The sequence below is a fragment of the Xiphophorus couchianus genome, chromosome 5 (assembly GCF_001444195.1).
Source record: "Xiphophorus couchianus chromosome 5, X_couchianus-1.0, whole genome shotgun sequence".
Classification (NCBI taxonomy): domain Eukaryota; kingdom Metazoa; phylum Chordata; class Actinopteri; order Cyprinodontiformes; family Poeciliidae; genus Xiphophorus; species Xiphophorus couchianus.
In genome coordinates, this window is record NC_040232.1 from 21,712,364 (window position 1) to 21,732,145 (window position 19,782).

The 19,782-nt window shown below is 40.1% G+C and overlaps 2 protein-coding genes across 8 annotated transcripts in view; both read right to left on the bottom strand.

Moving 5' to 3' along the window:
• LOC114145064 (ectonucleotide pyrophosphatase/phosphodiesterase family member 2-like) overlaps positions 1-15,642 on the bottom strand; it is a 28,619-nt gene extending 12,977 nt beyond the window's left edge. For 4 of the 7 annotated variants that reach the window (XR_003595607.1, XM_028018415.1, XM_028018410.1 and 1 more), the window contains exons 1-11: positions 15,560-15,642; positions 15,172-15,277; positions 10,599-10,754; positions 8,573-8,698; positions 7,612-7,672; positions 7,412-7,509; positions 6,885-6,964; positions 5,437-5,556; positions 4,904-4,959; positions 2,905-2,970; positions 1,463-1,719 (exon numbers count right to left, since the gene is read on the bottom strand). Coding sequence is in view for 6 of the 7 variants with exons in the window: in XM_028018415.1 (XP_027874216.1) it covers positions 1,463-1,719; positions 2,905-2,970; positions 4,904-4,959; positions 5,437-5,556; positions 6,885-6,964; positions 7,412-7,509; positions 7,612-7,672; positions 8,573-8,698; positions 10,599-10,754; positions 15,172-15,277; positions 15,560-15,577 (1,144 nt within the window). In the remaining variant the exon portion in view is untranslated. Of the gene's footprint in view, positions 1-1,462; positions 1,720-2,904; positions 2,971-4,903; positions 4,960-5,436; positions 5,557-6,884; positions 6,965-7,411; positions 7,510-7,611; positions 7,673-8,572; positions 8,699-10,598; positions 10,755-15,171; positions 15,320-15,554 lie in introns of those variants that run through there. The other 3 variants (XM_028018416.1, XM_028018411.1, XM_028018414.1) reach the window with 3 other exon arrangements.
• A 2,788-nt stretch (positions 15,643-18,430) lies between these two features.
• The window catches only part of taf2 (TAF2 RNA polymerase II, TATA box binding protein (TBP)-associated factor), a 29,924-nt gene continuing 28,572 nt past the window's right edge, over positions 18,431-19,782 (bottom strand). The window contains exon 27 of the mRNA XM_028018127.1: positions 18,431-19,743. Coding sequence (XP_027873928.1) covers positions 19,427-19,743 — 317 coding nt within the window. The 3' untranslated portion in view covers positions 18,431-19,426. The remainder of the gene's footprint in view (positions 19,744-19,782) is intronic.

The window sequence follows — 19,782 nt, forward strand, 5'->3', positions numbered from 1 at the left end:
GCTTTACATTTCTGGAAAAGTCTGTAGGCTGGAGTTCATCCTACTCAGTCGATTCACTGACAGACTGATTCTCCTATTGGCTGGCCCACTTTATTCTACCAATCATTGTCATCATTGTCAATCATCATCATCTGCACCAAACTCCTGACTGATGACGATCCGTTCTGGTCTTCTGAGTTCTTGGACGTGGCTCCAGTTTGTTGTCTTGTGTTTCTCCTATACAAGATTTATTAAGTTTCCACTGATTAATGGATTTATGGAGTTTCCACACCACAGATCCAAATTTTCAACTTTTGAGCCACTCTGTTATAACTTCAGCCATGTGACACTGAGCTCCATCATGCTGGAAATTCCACCGATCATGACTAAGTTGTTCCTTGGAAAACATTTTGTTCCCATTCTTTATATTCGTGGGCAGAAGTAGGAGGAAGCCTGCTGCTTTCTTGGAGACACAAACCCAATCCATGGCAGTTCATTTCTTCTTCTCTGGAGAAATGATTTTTCACTTCTCCAGAAATTAAAAATCATTTCTGGAGAAATGACCTCCCAATCAGATGGAAGATTGATCAGAAGATTGACCAGAGAGGACAACTTATCAAGAATTTAGTCAATGGCTTTCGATGTCCTACAGATTAATCTCCACAATGTGAACCTCAACTTGATGCACTTGATGATCCAGAAAGCTGTTACTTTGTCTGTAATATTCCCAGTTCCCTGAAAGCGACCACAATGAACCCCAATTATTCCCCCAGCAATGTAAACTGCAGTGAAGGTAAACTTTTGATATAAAGAAAGTTTGGCAGTACTGGCAGGTGCATTTAGACCAGCCCTGTTGAATCGAATTCTGGACCATTTGTTCAGAAAGTCCAGGTCAGTTGGGTTGATCTTAATGTACGCTTGAACTCTGGTCCACTTAAAGATACAGGTCTTGGTCCTATTCAAGTAAACTAAATGCAGGGAGCAGAATTCATCACAGAGCCTTGTGGGTAAACACAACCAAAACAGAGGCTTGCATATCCATCCGCATTGCGAGTTAAAAGCTGTGACAGAAATATCGACAGGTCAGCTGCTGGTAATTTCAAGCTAATCAGGAAAATGGAGGCTGTGCAGCTGAACCGTACAGTAGAGTAGTGCCACACAAAACTGACAACATCATGAGCTTCTGAGAAGAAGTGGGAGTTCAGAAGACAGACAGGACAAGCTTGGCTCTCTGGGGACCACGTCAAATGCTCCGGTTTCAATGTGGTAACCCAACCGTACCGTGTCTACTGGGCTATTAGTCATAGAAAAAAACACCTCAAACAACACTTGGGTCCCTGCTTGGCTATAAATGCCAAGCAGGCATCTCAAATAGATGTTTTTCAGTTGATCACATTAGAAGCTCTTTAGCTAAAGTCATAAATGAAAAGCTGAACAATCAGAATTTCAGATGAGGGTTTGGACTCAGAGCCAGGGTCTGTACCGTGGTCTCCCACCAGGATGATGTTGACACATCGGTGCAGGTTCATCTGCTTGAGTCCGTCCATCAGCTGGCCCACAATCCGATCAACCACCCTCAAAGGATTGTTAAGCTGGAAGAGGATAAAGGAAGCCGTGAGCGACCAAACCCTCTCAGGATCAGAATCTCCTGGAACAAACGTACTCACGTCTGCACTCTTTGGGCCCATTTTGTGTCCATAAGCGTCTGGTTGCTCAGAGTGCATGGCATAAACATAGGGCCTGAAACAGAATACAGGTGAAATGGGTGTTAGCTGAACCTGTGGTGTCCAATGCAAAGTTAATACTATTAGCTTAGAAGTGAATCTAATCCTGAGCAGAAGATCGGCTATGTGTCAGATATGCTAAAGAACTGTTTTCAAATGATGATTTCATTCATCAAAGGGAAAAAAACTTCTCCAAACCAACCGGGCTCTATGTGAAGAAGTTATTGAAAATTAAATTAACTGGTCAATAACAAGTCAGTAACTACAAATATGATTTATGTTTTTGTTTAATTTCACCAAACCCTTAGCCCAGGCCTGATTACGGCCAAATCTAAAGAAACAATAAATTACTTATGTAGAACTCATGATATCAGCGAAAGAAATTCAAGAACAGTTGGGAAACAAAGTCACAAAGAAAAACAACCAAATGAGAGATTTGGAGTGGCCTAGTAAAAGTCTGGACTTCAATTCTACTAGGAGATGTGTATAACCAACACCATTTTCCAGCATGGTTCTTGTTCAAAAATGCTCCAACATGAAAGATTCTTGTGTTAATGGGCAGAGAATGGAGCAAAGATGAACAGACAAGCAGCAGCCACAAACATACTATAAATGGATGCTTTTCCTTTCTGTTGATGAAATTATTAAAGTCTTTGAAAGAGATCAGATGTTTTGTTTTGGATATTATGTCATAAAATACAGTTTATGTGATCAAAGACAACAGGAGAAAATAAAGCAGATTCTAGGCAACAGGATAACACGTAGGACGTCATGACCAAGACACATTTCTAAACTTTATTCCAGAAGATAAATAGTCAAGAACTAGTTCAGAATGTCGTTTTGAACTTGGAATGTGTAAGTGGGGAACTTTGAACATGAACAAATTCAAATTGATCTGACTGAACTGAATTAAAACTAGTTCTTGTTAAGGACGAACTGGAGTAACACTGTCAGGTTTAGAGAGTGATTACTTTTTTACATAGGAATAGGTAGACTGAATATCAGTAACACCTGAGAGAGACTAGTAGAATTGAAGTCTGGACTTCAATTCTACTAGGAGATGTGTAGGAATAGGTTGACTGATGATCAGTAACACCTGAGAGAGACCAAAAAGCAAAGACAGGTCAAAAATCCAAACTAGGTTTGTTTCAGTGAGAGGAAAGTACGACCAGAGACAACATATGTGTGAATGTGTGATCACCTCTCTCCTTCAGGAAGATGGAGCCACTGCAGCAAAGTCAGGATCCTCCTCTCCAAAGGAATGGCCCTACAAACAGAAACACCTTCTGCTGTTAAAGCCTCCACATTCTGATATTAATACTAAAGCTATGAGGGGGCAACATTTAGGACAAACAAAACATTTTTTAATAATTACATTTTACATCATTTTCAACTTTGCAGGAAAAAAAAATCCTGATCCCAATAAAAGTTCACACTTTTTCTGATGTTTGTTCAAGAGAAGGGATGAATTCACTCAGCTGATTTTCTCAAACTGAAAAGTATTTTCCAAATGGGACAATAAACGTGACTATATTTTGTGGTCTATCACACATATATGGTTTTTTTTTCTCACTTTCTGAAGTTAAATCAGACCTAACTTCTCTTGTTAGACTCACCCAAATTATTTCTAAGTGTTAAATGGCAGTAAAACAAAAAATATGTCAGAAGAAATGTATTTATTAATGTCTTCAAAATCAAAAGTTTTGCAAAGTGAAGAAACATCACGTTACAGAAAAAGTGCTATCATCAGTGATCATTCTGACTAGTCTAAGCATTAATGACAGAATGCATGAATGCTCTCAGTCATGCACTCAGCTAGCTACCCACGCTAGCTACCACATTGTGGGTAGCTAGCTGTAGCGCAGCAGAAAGCTAGTATGAGGATGTATGCAGCACACACAGGAAAAAACAGTGTTAAAGGGTTAAGAGAGGAGCCATGTTGTGACGACTTCCTGAAAGTGGAGTTTCAGAAAGAGCAGGAATTTTTTAACTCCTGCTGTTTCTAATTTTACACCAATTTAGACAAATTTCTTTTAAATCATATTTGCTATCATTAGCATTTTTAAGCAAATGAAGGTAACATAGTTACTTGACTGTGCTATAAAATGCCACTATGCCACAAAAGGCTTGAACGATCCTAACTTGGAGCGTTCCGGCTTTCAGGCCAAAGCTGCCTCTGTGAAGTGATGAGGACCACGGCCAAGTTCCTGGCTCTCATACAGTCTCCAGCTGTCAACCATCAGTCCTCAACGTTTTGCTTTTTGTAGCCGCCAACAAGGCATTAGTCTGGCAGTGTATATGAAAAGATAAATATCTGCTTGGGTTTTTGGATATTTGAACATTATTCCTGATAGAATTGTTGGACTTCTTATAAACTGATTGGCTTCCTGTTATGGACCGGGATTTTAATTGCTGTCCAAAAACATTTTAGGTTTGAGGTCAGGGCCAATCCAGAAGGTTCTGCTTTTTTATGAGTGTTTTGGATCACTGCACTGTTGGAGCACTGTGACAAATTAAGAATTATGTGGTGAGAAATCTACAGTCTGTCATTTCATCATTTTAATGTAAAATCTGTTGAAGGATGTAAAAATTAGAGCTGCACAATTTTAGAAAATAATGCAACGATGATAACAATTGTGATATGTGCTTATTTTCTTCCTCATCTAGTCATCCATCACTCTATGACCTTTAGCATTGTGGGTAATATCATTAGTGTTCAATGTGAACATCTGCAGCCATAAGTCTCTGTCCAACAAGCTAAGATCACATTCAGGTGTAAAAGGCAAGTTCAACATGCAAGTGAATATATTAGCCAACAATTATTGCACTTATAACAGTGCTTGGCAATCTAAATATTGGACAAACTAATATTGCGATAACTAAATATCTGCAATATATTGTTCAGCCCGGGTGAAAATCATCAAGTAAAACCTGGTTGACAGAATTTGGTGAAGCTTTTCTTATTTAGACAAATAACAGATTTGCTAAGAGATGAAAGTGGATCTGCAGTGTTTTCATTAACCACTAGGGGCTAGATATGAAACAAAATCATCGACAGCCTGTGAGCAACATTTTAGATATTAATATAATCTGAAATTTCTGCTGGAACTGTAAGCTTTGAAAATACATACAAGATTGTTTCTACATGGAGAATGTCTCCATGTAAAACTCAGTGGTGACGTGTTTATGTGTGAACTTACACAGGCCAGAAGAAGTTGGCAGCTTTCAGTCCCTGTTTGAGGGCAGTGATCCAGATCTGAACGAAGAGACTCTCCGTTAATTATTATTATTATTTTTTTTTCTGTAAGCAAAAAGCTGAAAATTAGAAACAGAATTATAATACCAAGCTGAAAACCTGAGAAACATCCAAGCTTTAAGTTTACGACATTTATTGAGTGGAGAAAACAAACAAATTTCATATAACAAAGTAACAAAAACATTTCTTTTGTTTGTTTGTTTAATCTCATCAGCAACTTCTAATTACTAATCCACAACTTTCTGTTTCCCTGGGGAGTAAATATGATGTAACACGGAGCAGAGGCCTATTTGTTTTGGCTGCTGATGGGGAACCATAAATCCAGCGCACAGGATGACCACTGCTACAGAACAGTAGCAATGCGTTACCATAACAACCATTAAGTACCATCTGCTATCTTTACACATCTTTACAAATGTGATGATGTGTTGTTGTTAGAGGCCCAGACAAAAATGCTGGGCCTCTGCAGGGACTTACTGGTTGTCCTCCCCACCAGCGGTGGTTCAGCTTTTCTCTGCTCCTCAGGTTGAATGTTGCATTAAATATTGAGTCATACATGGAGTTTCCAACGATGCCATGAGACTCTGGATAGAGACCCTTAAATGAAACAATTAGTCATATATGAGGCATACCAGCTGTTTTATTTACTTATTTAAAAACCAAGTAAGTATTAATCAATCAATCAATCAAGCAAATTTTATTTGTACAGCACATTTCAGCAGCAAGACATTTCAAAGTGCTTTACATCACTACAAACACAGAAACACAATGAAACATAGAATCAATAATCAAAACACAGCATTAAGTCAAGTTCCATCAATAAATTTGTAATTGATTACATTTCAAATACAATTCTAAACAGGTGGGTTTTTAGTTGAGATTTAAAAGAAGTCAGTGTTTCAGCTGTTTTACAGTTTTCTGGAAGTTTGTTCCAAATTTGTGGTGCATAGATGCTGAAAGCTGCTTCTCCTCATTTGGTTCTGGTTCTGGGGATGCAGAGCAGACCAGAACCGGAAGACCTGAGAGGTCTGGAAGGTTGATACAACAACAGCAGATCTTTAATGTATTGTGGTGCTAAGCCGTTCAGTGATTTATAAACTAACAACAGTATTTTAAAGTCTATTCTTTGAGCTACAAGGAGCCAGTGGAGGGACTTTAAAACTGGTGTTATGTGCTTTATCTTCCTGGTTTTAGTGAGAACGTGAGCAGCAGCATCTGGATCAGCTGCAGCTGTTTGATTGATTTGTTGGACAGACCTGTGAAGACGCTGTTGCAATAATCAATATGACTGAAGATGAACGCATGGATGAGTTTCTCTAGATCTGGCTGAGACATTAGTCCTTTAATCCTGGAAATGTTCTTCAGGTGATAGAAGGCCGACTTTATAACTGTCTTTATGTGGCTCTGAAGGTTCAGGTCAGAGTCCATCACTACTCCCAGGTTTCAGGCCTGATTGCTGGTTTTCAGTTGTAACAACTAAAGCTGTGCATTGACTCTAGATCGTTCCTCTTTAGGTCCAAAAATAATAACTTCAGTTTGGTTTCTGTTCAGCTGGAGAAAGTTTTGGCACATCCACACATGTATCTGTTCTAAGCATCTGTTCAGTGATTGGATGGGCTCTGAGTCACCTGGTGACATTGTAATGTAGAGCTGTGTGTCATCTGCATATTTATGGTAGTGCTGCTGTGGTGAGCACGAAAACCAGACTGGAAGGAGTCAAAGCGGTTGGTTATCGTTAGGAAGCTAGTTAATTGTTTACACACAACTTTTTCAATAACTTTGCTGATGAATGGGAGGTTGGAGATCAGCCTGTAATTCTGCATTAGTGATTTGTCCAGATTGTTCTTTTTTATAAGTGGTTTGATTAATATAGGTAGGATGTGCAGATATTAATATTTGTAAGGATAAACTGAAATCATACTCACTGTTGACATTGTATAGAGGTTAGGGAAGGTTTTGGAAGGATAAACAGGCCTCATGTAAGGAGCGTGGGTTCCACATGTTCCTAAATAATAAAAAAAAATTTAATTATCCGATTTAATAAACAGTCAGTGATGAATTTAACACAATGTACACAACACAAAATTCTGTTTAAAGGTAACTGTTTTTATGCATTATAGAATAATTATTAGTAGGAATTGGTTGTTAATTAAAATACAAGAAAAAGGAATAAATACATAAATAAAATGCAGGGAACTGACAGATTTTTTTTTTTTTTTTTTTTTGTAGAAAGCAGGTAATCTAGTCTCCCAGAAAATTTCCCAGCATCAATAAAGGGAAGAGTCTTGCACTGCACAATCATAACAAAGATCAGCTGATTCAGCTAAGAGGGATTTGGTTGTGCTGACAATATCATCCCTGCTTCATAATATAGAAGGAAATCATTGTTTCTGTGTTGCATGCTTCATTTTGAAGATGTTAATTGAAGCTAATAAAAAAGATGCTGACTCACGGAGTTTTTCGATGTTGGGTATGATGGAGTTCCCCCTCTTCACGTAAGACGCTCTGAACCCATCGAGAGACAGTACGATGAGAGGTGGACGAGCAAACCTGCACTTGGACCAACATGGAATGTGGAGGGCAAAACTTCGTCAGGCTATTGTAATCTCATTCCTTTCTTCAACACTGCAAAGGTTTCAAGTATTAACATACCCAGCAGGACACTCTGGGCTCCTGATTTCCTCACATTCACACTGCACCCAGGAAGTGTCTCCTGAAGGGATCCAAACGGGAGGTGAAACGAGGCAGCAGCCACATTCCAGAAAGTCGAAACATTCCTCAACTTTAATAAGATAAGCAACTATTGCAGGGAACAGGTATTTGTCCCATCAAACACTTTTTAAACTCTTTTTTTCCCCAAATAAATATTTCTTATTATTCTTATTTCTTATTCACTTCATTTGACTTGTTGTTCTTCATGATATCAGTGAGTGACACCAATATTTAACAAGCTTTCAACTTTCTTTAAGGAGAAATGGGTCCAATCAAGTTGTTAAATCAAGAATGAACTGTAATTGATTACATTTGTGTAAAGCTGAGTAGGTTTTACAAACCACACCCAGGTCTGATCAGTCCAGTAGAACCAAGAATTCCCTTCAACAGATCATGTCTAACAACATGAAGTAGGCAATAAGATCTCTAACAACAACACATCATGCCCTGATCAAAAAAGTTCAAAAACAGAAGAGAAACAAATTCTCTGGCATCCATCAGTCTGGAATTGGTGATGAAGCCATTTCTGAGGTTTTGGGATTCCAGAGAACCACAAGGAGTCATATCTGATATAGATAACATATTTATAACAACTGAACTTAACATATCTATTGATTGTGCTATGAAATAGCTCTGTGTGTTTGGAAAACACATAATATTGCCCCTTTAAGAAATATCTAACATCAGCCGATACCGATGTTGATATTGATAATGACACTGATGCCGATATATCGCACATCCTGATCACAGACTTGACAGCAGCTGCTGCCAAGAGAGGCTTAGGGGGTAATGACTTTTTCAGAAAGGCTCAGGCTGTTTGGTGCAGTTTTCTCTGACAAAGTCTAATCATCATCTAAAAACATTTTTTGTTGTTTTTTTAGGTAAGGTGGACGCTCCAAACCTCTGCACAGCTTCCTGTAGTTGGTGCAGCAGTCTCCCCTGGCGAGGCAGTCATCAGAGCAGTGGCAGGCGTGCTGTTCATTCCGGGTCTCGCCGCATCGATCCTTGCTGCATTCATAACCTCCCTCTGTACACAATGAGGAACAGGAAGCAAGAAGGGAAAACTGCTGACTCAACGATCCTTATGGAGTTCTAACTAATCTTAGAGATTATCGTGAAAAGCATGACATCACGGTGACAGTGGGTGACGGCGGTGAGGCTGGGCAGTGGGCAGGCAGCCGGGGGTCTATGGTGACTTTTGTGGCTTAAACAGTTTTCCTTTTCAACAGAGTTTTTATTTGGGATGTGACACTGTCAGGGAAAATTGCCTCATGGCTTTAAGGCACATTCAGGATTAAAGTGGCCAATAAGCAGTGAGCCAAAGACCACCAGGCTGAAGGAGGGAGCATAAAATCAGACCACCAGTGCTGGAAGTAGCAGGGGGGAAATGTTGACACTGCAGAGGGAGAGAGAGAAAAAACAGCAAACCTGTTTCAGCATCATTAAGTGCAGCTCAGTCTTCCAGCTCATGCAGCTGAACCATCAGCTTGATAGTTTTCTGTTATTTCTCTAATGAATAATTCTTTCATGTTAAAAACTATTTAGAGATCACATCTATGCTGAACAAATCTTTCTCTTTCAAACCCTGTTTCATTTGTTGCTGCCTTTATGCACTGCTTCATGAAAATCATGGTCTTTCAATAATGGAAATGTTTCGATCAGAAATGCTGTAAGTCCTGCTTCAAACGGACGACTGACGAAACAAAAGGGCCTCCGGTTTTTATGCATGTAAATAAAATGGTGCAGTATTGGAAGATCAAGATGAAAAGCAGCTACATGCTTTAATAAAGGCTTACATGAAAACTAAAATGGATTTTAATGATCGGCTCTGCTGAGTGGAGGCTGCATGGTGCAAGTATCAGTACTTTCTGTACAATTTGCATATTTTCTCTGATCATATGTGAGTTTTCTGTCGGTGCTCTGGTTCCTCCCACAGTATAAAGACATGAGTGCTGATAAACTACGCTCTTTAATTGCCCTTTTGCCAGTATGAATGTTTTTTCAGTGTCTCCATGTTTCCCTGGCAACCTTTCCCAGGTGAGCCTCACCTCTTACCTCATGACCTGGAGGCAGGAACCAGATTACCTGACCTGGCAGGGATAAGCAGACATAAACTGTGGCTGGATGATCTCAGCTGTGGTTTCAGAATCATCTCCCATTTGTTGCAACCATCTCATATGGTAGAAGCCAGACCTAGCTGGGTGTTGCTCAGAAGTAATTGGCAGCAGACCACCTTTGTTGATTGACTGGTGGATTTACATCACTGACAACGTCTCAACTAACGTTTTCAATCTGCAATAAGAACCATAGCTGTTGGTGAGACAGTGAACTGAAAATAGATAATTCCATGGTCAAACTTTAAGGTTCAAACCTTTTTAGACAGCCTTCAGCATCAACTGGACTGGGCAACTCGCAAGACCAGAATATACAGAGAGATTTCAGAGAAACTGGCCACTCAACGCAACACACACACAAATGACATCATCGAAGCATCAACTGTAGCTCCTGTACACTCATGGTACGTATTTCCACATCCCCCCACATTCCTGTCCATGTTCACCCCCACATAGTGAGGAACACATTACCAATGGAGACACACCCAATGTGGCTATAATAAAACCAGACATTAACTGGTGAGACTTCACAATGAAAAGATGCTTTATGTAGCTAATACTTCTGTTAACTCTACTTTTTTACAAAGTACTCTAGCATCCAGGATAACTTTCTACTGGAAAACAACTCCTCTTTCCGTGTAAACTAGAAACTTTAAAAACCAGGTGATGAGGACAGACTGTGATCTGACCTGGATCACTGAGGAGCTGCTGCGGCTCTGCAAGTCCCAGCAGAGAGATGAGAGGAACAATGCAGGAGTGATACGGTCTTGAGGTGTCACAGGTTGGCATGAAGGCATGTTTGTGTTGCCGTACCTGTCCGGAGGCAAAGCTGGTTGAAGTCAGAGCAGCAGCTGTTGTAGGTCTTACACAGGTTGTCACAGCGACAGTTTGGGGCCTCGGCCTCCACAAGCTCATAGCATCTGTTCCTGCAGGAGCCGGAGGTCGGCACGTAGACTGGCAAGGAGCGAGCTGCCGACAGGAGAAACAGAGCTTCAGGAAGAATATCTAAACCTCAGGTCGTCTTCGTCATCCACGGCTTACACGGATATAATCGAGATGAAATAAGGTGCATCTGGTAGAACATCAAGCCCTGTCACATTTGTGAAGTGTCATTTTTTATGCTCCTGTTTCATACAGTGTTTGTTTGTTGGAATAAAAGCTGTAAACTTTTACAGTGTTCTACTGCATCAAGGATTGGTTGGCAACATTTGCTCTGATGACACTGTTCCATCCTTTATCCATACTTACTGATCATATCAGGGTTGTTCAATTCTCCAACCTTCAGTGTGACCCCTTGACCTCTCCAAGTGGTCAAATACTTATGTCAACAGCTTCAGCTGCAGAGGTGTACAGTGCTGTTATTGGCTGCTGATATAATGACAGAAGCCACACTGATGCACAGTTTATTACATGAAGAACCAATGATGAGGTTTAAGGTCAGGTCTGTGGAGAAAGCTCCAGTTTTCAGGAGTTTTCTAGTTCTAGTTCTGAAGTTTGGATGCTTTATCAGCTGATATTTTGCTGAAAACTCAAGCAACATTTTTACAGTTTTTCCTTGTTTTATTATATCAAAGCCTTATTCCAAAATGTGCTAAATGAATCTCTTTCCTCAAAAGCTTGAAGAGAAAAATACTGTAAACTGATGTGAATAAGCTCATTGAGGTAAGATGCTACGCTAAAGCTACAACTTAGCTTCTCGTCTATCCTTTGAAGTCTTTACATTGAGGCCTGGTGTGTTGCTTTTAGAACTTTCTGTTCTTTTCAGGTGATTTATGGAGGTCGACCTGTGTGTGCCTATTAACACTGAACTATACTTAATAATTATTAATGATTTAACAATTGTGCAGTTCCACTTTACCAGAGGGCCAGGTTGCTTTGGATTGCTCTAATGAATTAAATCTTCATTTGAAAGCTATATTTGAGATTTGCTCAGGTTATCTTGTCTTGATGATCTTAAACATGAAATCTGAAAGCAGGTAAATACTTTTTCACACTGTTGTGTTTGCTAGGTCATGTATTTTATTATTTTCTGATAGTAAGTTGTGACAATGATTATGTTAGATGTACAATAAACACATGCTGAGGTGAAAACTGATAAAAGAAACAGAAGTTAGAGCAGAAGTGGGCAGTGTGTTTGGTTGGGGGATCGTGGAAATAAAATCTGTCTTGGTTTGAGAGTGGACAGACTTGGAGGAATAAGGGGTGGAGAATGAACTCCAATGCTCTCCTTATGGTGTCTGTAGGCCGATCAGCATCATACACTCTGTCTCTGTGAGGAAACATGAGTCGACCAATCACAGCCTCCCCCGGCTCACAGAGATCTGTTGTAAACTCCCCGCCGTGCTCCACTCCCTCGCTTCGTTTGCACTGGCACACACGTCTCGTCCTGAAGTCAGCCAACTGTGTATGAGAAATTTGTCCGTCTAACCGCATGTTGCTTGCATTTTCAGGACCCATCTAATGAAAACTGCCAGGGTTGTCGTGGTAACTGATGTTTGTGTGTCTCAAGTGAAAATATATCACTTTCTGAGAATGAGAACTGTTCACGCTCTCATTCTAACCAGGAAGATAGAACACACCACCCCAGTTCTAAAGTCCTTCTATTGAGAGAATAGAGAAGATTATAAACCACAGAACAGCTTTACATCACAACACATTAAAGGTCTGATGTTGATCAACCTTCCTCTGCATCTCCAGAACCAGAACCAGAACCAGAGTTCAGTTTTTATGCTTCTGTTTCAGCTCAGTAACTTAGTGCTGAAACACAAAGTTACTTTTTAAATCAAGGCTAAAAACCCACCTGATTAAAGCTGCTATTCATTAATAATAACTGTATTGACTGATATATTTGGTGTATACTTGCTTGATGATTGTGATGAAGGCATTAGACAAAATGTAATGTTTATTACTTGCTTAATAATTGGTTACAGTTTTATGTAGAGCACTTTGAATGGCCTTGTTTCTGAAATGTGCTATACAGAACTTGACTTAACTTCCTTAAACATAATATTTCAAAAAATTAATATTTGTATATTTGTATATTCATATATATATATATATATATATATATATATATATATATATATATATATGTATATAATGTTGATCCAACATTCAAACTAAAAAAAGCTTGTTTCAGAAAGCAGCAGCTGTGACGTTTTAAGATTACAATCAGCTCCAACTTTACTTACATAAATTAATCAAATTAACCATTAAGCAGCACAGTGTGTAGATAATGTTGCAGAATGTCCTTCAACCTCATCTTAACACAAAATAATACAAAGAAAACATAAGTTCTCTGTCTGAAACATGTTCATGTTGCGTTTGATTCCTGTTGAAAGAAGCTGCAGAAATCTGAAGGGAATCTTGTTGTTTTTACTTCATGTGGGTTTTCTGCTGCACAGCTCTTCACATGTCCAATAGCTGCTAGAACATCATTTCCCAGCAGGCTGAGCACCACCTGCTCAGCCTCTGTGCTATTCTCAGTTCATGCTTTCAAACCACAAACTTGATTTCTATCATTTCTGACATGATCAAGCCAAAGGAATAATCCTCCACCTCAGGTTTCATGGACATTTTTCCTTCACACACGAAGGATTACCGACTGAGATTTTTGTGTTTTTATAGCTACATAGAAAACCATGTTAGTTTTAGCCTATTGCCACCAAACTTAGACACAGCAGGGAGCCTCTCTGCCTGGCTAGTGCCAGCTTTTCATTGCACGTCTTCAGTCCAAGCTGAAACCAGCAGAAATATGATTAGATGTTATTTTTAATGTATTTATTCATTTTTCAGAAGAATAGTATGTCAACACAATACTATGGTATTAGAGCACTTCTAATTTTGAGGGACTTGAAAACCGCCTACATAAAACATACAAACTAATAATTCTTGCATCTTATTTTCTTACGTGGTCATTCATGTAAGTCGTACATATAAATAATAATGATAATAATAATTTTGGGGGAGCAGTGTAGGTCCCTTAGGTTTTGGCCCTCTGTGGCCCCAGAGTCAATGTTGTGTCTCCGTTTCTTGTTCACCTGCACCTCCACATTGAGACTGAAGGTCCCTACGGCAACCCTTTAACAACTTGAACTTCAGACAGCCTCTACTTTCACTTCTCACCATGTACACACACACTCCTATGCGCACACACCTACAACCACATTATTACGTCCACTGTCTGTATCAGCTTATCCTCAAGGCGACACCTTGCTGCCTGTCGTTACTGTAATTCTTTATAGCCTGTTATGCAGCAGTGATATTTTTGTTTTCATCTTTAATGGAGCAAATCTGGACTGACACTGCTGAGCAACCAGACCCACCATGTTGATCTTCTGGGTTCTTCAGTATTGTCATTTGAGACTATTAGTTTTAATTCAGTTTCTGAGAATGAACAATGCGCTAAAGGTCATAAAGCATCTCAGTTAAAGACTGGACTTTAACTAGGTCACTTAGAAACTTTCTTTTATTTGTGTTTTGATGAATTCAGAGGTGGACTTGATGTTGTACTTTGGATAACTGTTCTGCAGCACAACCCTACTGTGCATAAGTTTAAAGTCATGAATGGAGAAATATCAAAATTTATGTTTTCATTCATCTGGAACCAGAAAGTAATTCTGTTTCACTATCTACCTCCATGTTTTACTCTTTTCCTTTAATAAAATCACCATTCAAAAATTGCATTTGTTCTCTCTGGTTATGTTTGTCTGGTACTAACATCTCCATATGATTTGAACTGGGCCCAAGACTTTGAATATGTGCTTTGCATTGTACTTTATATCAAAGTCATAGGCAAATTGTTTAAAAATCTTGGGATTTTGATGAATATAAACAATATTCAAGAATTGAAAATTAGGAAGTTATCTGCATTTTGGGGGAACAACTTGAAGCTATTGCTATTATGCATTAATACATCAATACTACTACTTGCTAATGTATTATAGAATTAGTATGATATGGTAATAATAGTATATATAATTTGTCTGTTGTAGAAATATGACCATAAAACAGCCCAGGAGCCCACATCCTTGTAAATGCGACTCTTGATCTGAAACATTAAAATCTTTAAGGGGGTGAATACTTTTTCACAGCTGTATATGAAAATATACAGAAGATCAGCTCAATTAGGGCTTTTTAAGAGCTGAGGCTGTTTTATTAACAGCTATGATTAAAAACTGTCCCTGTGTTGTCATCTCATGCTGATGTCCTCCTTTCCTTCATCGTAATGATGGGGCCCACAGCCACATGCAGCTCATTAACAGGCAGCAGGAAGGAAACTTTTCAATGACATGATCCCTGAGGAGAATCCGTTCTATACACACAGACACACACACACACACACACACACACACGGAGCTCAAGGCCAGAGTCACAGTGTACTCACTCTCCATCCTGGCTGCGGTCCCGTCCTCTCCTGAGCGCTTGGGCCGCCCGGAGACAAAGCCCCAACACAGGTCCGAGCTGCACAGCACCGACAGCATCCACACACACTGAGGAAACAGCAACCAGCCTGGCATTACAACACACTCTCACACTTCAGCTGTTTAACTTCTAACTGCAAGGCAAAATGCAAGCTGACTGCTCCCGCTGCAGGAGGCTGCTCCTGCACCCCTTCAGACCCCACACACACCCCGGACAGTAGGGACCACCCACATGCAAGAAGCTTGCAACTGACACACACACATCCAGATTGGTTCTGCAGCTGGAAATGAGAAAGCAGAGTAAATATGCCAAACCCAGGCAGAGCAAAGCAGCAGCATGTCTTACCGTACCAGTTTCTGCAGCAACATGCTTCCCCTGACAGCAGTCCTGAGCTGAGGGTCTGAGACACTTCAGGAGCCAAGGACCACTGAGGAGGAGGGCACTTAAATAGAACCGGAGGGAGGGGCCGGAGGAGCGGACCAGGATCCTATTGGTTTGGGTGTGAAGGAGGGGCTCCTGGCTGAGCTGGAGGTTATGGGGGGAATGGGGTGCCAATGGGCCCCATCCTTGATTATACGCTTCTATGTAAAATGGTTCATGTCCCACTGATTTCACACTGTCAGAATTTTACATTTTTTACATTATAAGCCAGAACAACTCAGGGAACAGCAAACCTGCAAAGTGGAAGAAATCTGTTGAAAATGTGAAAGTGTGAGTTTGCGTTGAGCTCCACTGAGTCCAGAACCAGTAAAACAGTAAAGCAGCTGTCTGCAGGTCTGAGGGACAGTCTCTACCAAACAGCTCAGGCTGTCAAATATGATGGACAGCTTCTGGAAACCAGGCTCTCTGTTAAATTTAGGCCTGGCCCACAGTGTCCAAAGTGCGGCCTGCGGGCCGTTTACGTTGCCAGTATCAGACAAATTTGTCCCACAAATTTGTTGGTTGGTGGTTGAAGCAGATGGAGACTGTTGTTTTCAATCAGGATAAAACTCCCACATCTTCTCTAGATAATCACAAAGCATTCATCTTTTAATAATCAAGCTGTCTGCGTTCCTTTTAAACCAGACCACATCTATCCATTCACTGATGCACCAGCCCAGATTTTGATGCACCTAAATCTACTTTCATGTACTTTATTAAAACTTGGCTATAAACAGCAAGAGTTTTCTAACAAAGAGCTCCCCAAATCATTTTAGATACAGTCTTTGTCAGTTCAAAGAAATTATTACAAAACTGGCATGACGTTTTGGATCTACAATGATTTACACATTCCTTTCCCACAAAAATATTTCAATTAAGATTTAAATTCTGATCTGGACTAACTGGTTGGTTTTCTATCGTCGCCTGGCTGCAGAACCCAAATGAGTCTCACACGTTCTCTTTCTGGATCTAGTAAGGAGTAGAATTCATGTTTCCAATCAATTACAGCAAGTCGGCAAGAACCTGCAGCAGAAAGGCAGTCCCATACCATCACACTGCCACCACCATGTTTAACAGCAGGTATGATGTTCTTGTGTCCACAGAATATTTTCCCAATATTTTTGAAGTCTTATGACTCATAAGTTATGAGCCATTCGGATGTTTCCACATCTTTGTGTTCTTTTGGGTCAGCAGTGGTTCTGATCCTGGAACTTTCTCATGAAGGCCATTTTTGCCCAGTCTCTGTTCATTCTTGTTAATCCATGAACTCTGACCTTAACTGAAGTGGTGGAGCCTGCAGTCGTTCTCCTGAAGGAGGCGATGAGGAGCTCTTGGACTAGTTTCAGTAAGTCAGCCACTTCTAGGAAATGTTTGCATTATTCCATATGTTCTCCATGTGCGCATAACGGCGGCCGCTGTAGTTCTCTGGAATCCTAAAACCTTTGAAATGATTCTGTAACCCTTTCCAGACTGATAGCTGTTATTGTTTCTCATCTGTTAATTTCTTTAGATGTGTTACTGTCTGAGATTTTCTTTTTGTATACTGTATTTCCTGTTGTCAGAGATTTCTACTTATGTGATTTTTTGATTCTGCTGGACTGGCAGTAATCAGGTGTGTCTGATGAAACTGAACAAAAAAAATAAAGTTTCATCAGTTAATTGATCATTTAAGAAGTTGGGGATTGATATATTTTTCATGTAAACCCAGGTTGTTTTTGAGTGCTTTGGTCCATGATTATCATTTGAAAACTGTTTTGTTTTTACTCAGTTTATCTTTGTTTTATGAAAATTAGCTTGATGGTCTAAAGTATTAAAGTGAGACAAAAGAAATCATATATATAAATATATATATAGATATATCTATAAATATATATCTATATCTATCTATCTATATCTATATATATATATATATATACTGTATGTATATATACATCTTTAAGGGATGGAATACTGTTAATCACATCATATTTTATTGGTTTATCTTGACCTTTCTGACCTCATTTCCCCCATAAAAGTTTTTCATAAATCATTGAACAGCTGATAATCCAATAGATTCAGCAATCTCCCTATGTTCAATAATTCAACCGTTCTGAAATGAATTCACACAGAAGGACTTTTCCATCATGGTTGTCTAAAGAACAAGAAGCTGCTCCTCCATCAGTTTGGGTTTAACAGAAACATGATCATCCATTCAGTGACTTTCCAATGGAATCAGACCTGTTGCCTCTGTTAAGGAAAATCCAGATGGATGTTCAGATCTTTCATAATGAATCTGATAACGATGCACTGTATGCTGTGGATTTTATTAGTGCCTCAGAATGCTGTGCTGCACTGATGCAGTAATTCATACAAAAGGAGCTGCAAATGACTAGAGTGCAGACATTGTACAGTACATAGACAAACCGTATAATTTTGTTCATTTTAAGTTCTGTTTTGCTGGAACTTGGACGAGCAGGTGAATTTCATGATTTGTTATTTAATCCAAAATGGAACCAAAAGCTCTATACTCGGCTTCCAACATGATTACTTGGGTTAAAATGAAGAGATGTGCTGAGAAGGCTTTTCCTGCTCATTCAAACTTGGAACATATACAAACTAATCTGTGCAATCTTTGTTTTAATTTAGTAATATATACTGGTTGTAACATGTTGCAGGTTCCACCACACAGGAAGTAGATTAAAATGCAACAGGAAGCTAAACTGACATACATTTATGCATCAAAGAGTCTATAACCTTGATCAGAGTATTAAAGGTGATTAAAGGTGATGCTTGTTGGTGTGTTTGAAAGAAAGAGGAATATATACATTTTTGGTTTTGATACATTTATTAAAAGGAAAAACTGAGTTTTCAGTGCTTTTCAGTAACTTTCCAATCAGCCAGAGCCGATGGAGGGAAAAATCAAGAGACAATTTTAAAAAAAGAACATCGTGCATTGGGCCAGTCTCAATAGAACAAACGACTTCCCAAAAGTAAAAAGATAATTTATTTTCCTTCCAACAATTTTGAACCAAAACTCCAAAGTCAGATCAATTAAAACCAAAGCTGCATATAGATTTTACCTGCTGTGTTTCGGTCAGTTTAAAACCAGAACCATGTTCCTCTATAGAACCAAATCTAGTTTCAGACTTTCTGCTACAACACGCTCTACCAGCTGAAACAGAGAGTGGGCAGCAGAGCTGAGGCTGGCAGCACAGTAACTGTTTGTGACGATCTCTGGGATATCCGCTCTTCTCTGAAAGCTTTTATTGTTGCTGCAGAGAACATGAGGAAAAACGTTGATTATTCTGCTTATAGAAAACCAGTCGCAGAGAGCCGCTGCGGTACTGGAACCGACTTGTTAAAACACAACAGTTTCTTAAATCATTGAGGGCAACAGGGAATCGGAGGCATTAAAACAAAGTCCATGGCGGCACAGAGCAGTCAGTGATATGGACCCCCAGGAGCCCGTTCCATGTTCTGTTTGACCTCAGGAGCCGCTGGCTGAGGTTTGGGTTGAGGTTCACCAGAGTGGTGGCTCCGCTTGGGAGGAAGAGACTCTGAGGTCAGCTAAGATGGTGTGTGGGCGTGTGTGTGTGTGTGTGTGTGTGTGTGTGTGTGTAGGATGTTGGAGGGTTCAACTGTTTGACACATCAGCCTCAACTTAGCTCATGTTTCATCTGATTCTACTGAAGCAGCTGCGCCACACGTGAACACAAACGTGGACACACACATGTGTGTGTTGGCGCCTGTCACACACATGCCTGCAAACGATCCTGAGCAAACTGCTAGCACTTGGGAGAAAAACGGGGTCCAGATGTTCAGTCGGACAGCGAGGGCGAGCGCAGGGACCTGCCGCTGGCCGGGCTGTTGCTGTAGGCGTACGAGTTGTCCCTGTCCCTGTCCCTGTCCCGGTCCTTCTCCTTCTCCTTGTCCTTGCTCTCATGTTTGTGCTTATGCTTGTGTTTGTGCTTGTGCTTCTTCTTCTTCTTCTTGTGCTCATGGTGGTGATGGTGGTGGTGGTGGGCGTGGTCACCGCTGTGCTTGAAGGACAATGAGGCCGTTTCCTTGGAGAACGGTGGAGCAAGCGTGGCGGGCGTGGACAGCAGGGACTGCTCCACCAGCGGCGGCTCTTTACCTGAGCAGGTGAGGAAGATGAAGCTCAGCAGAGGAAGTG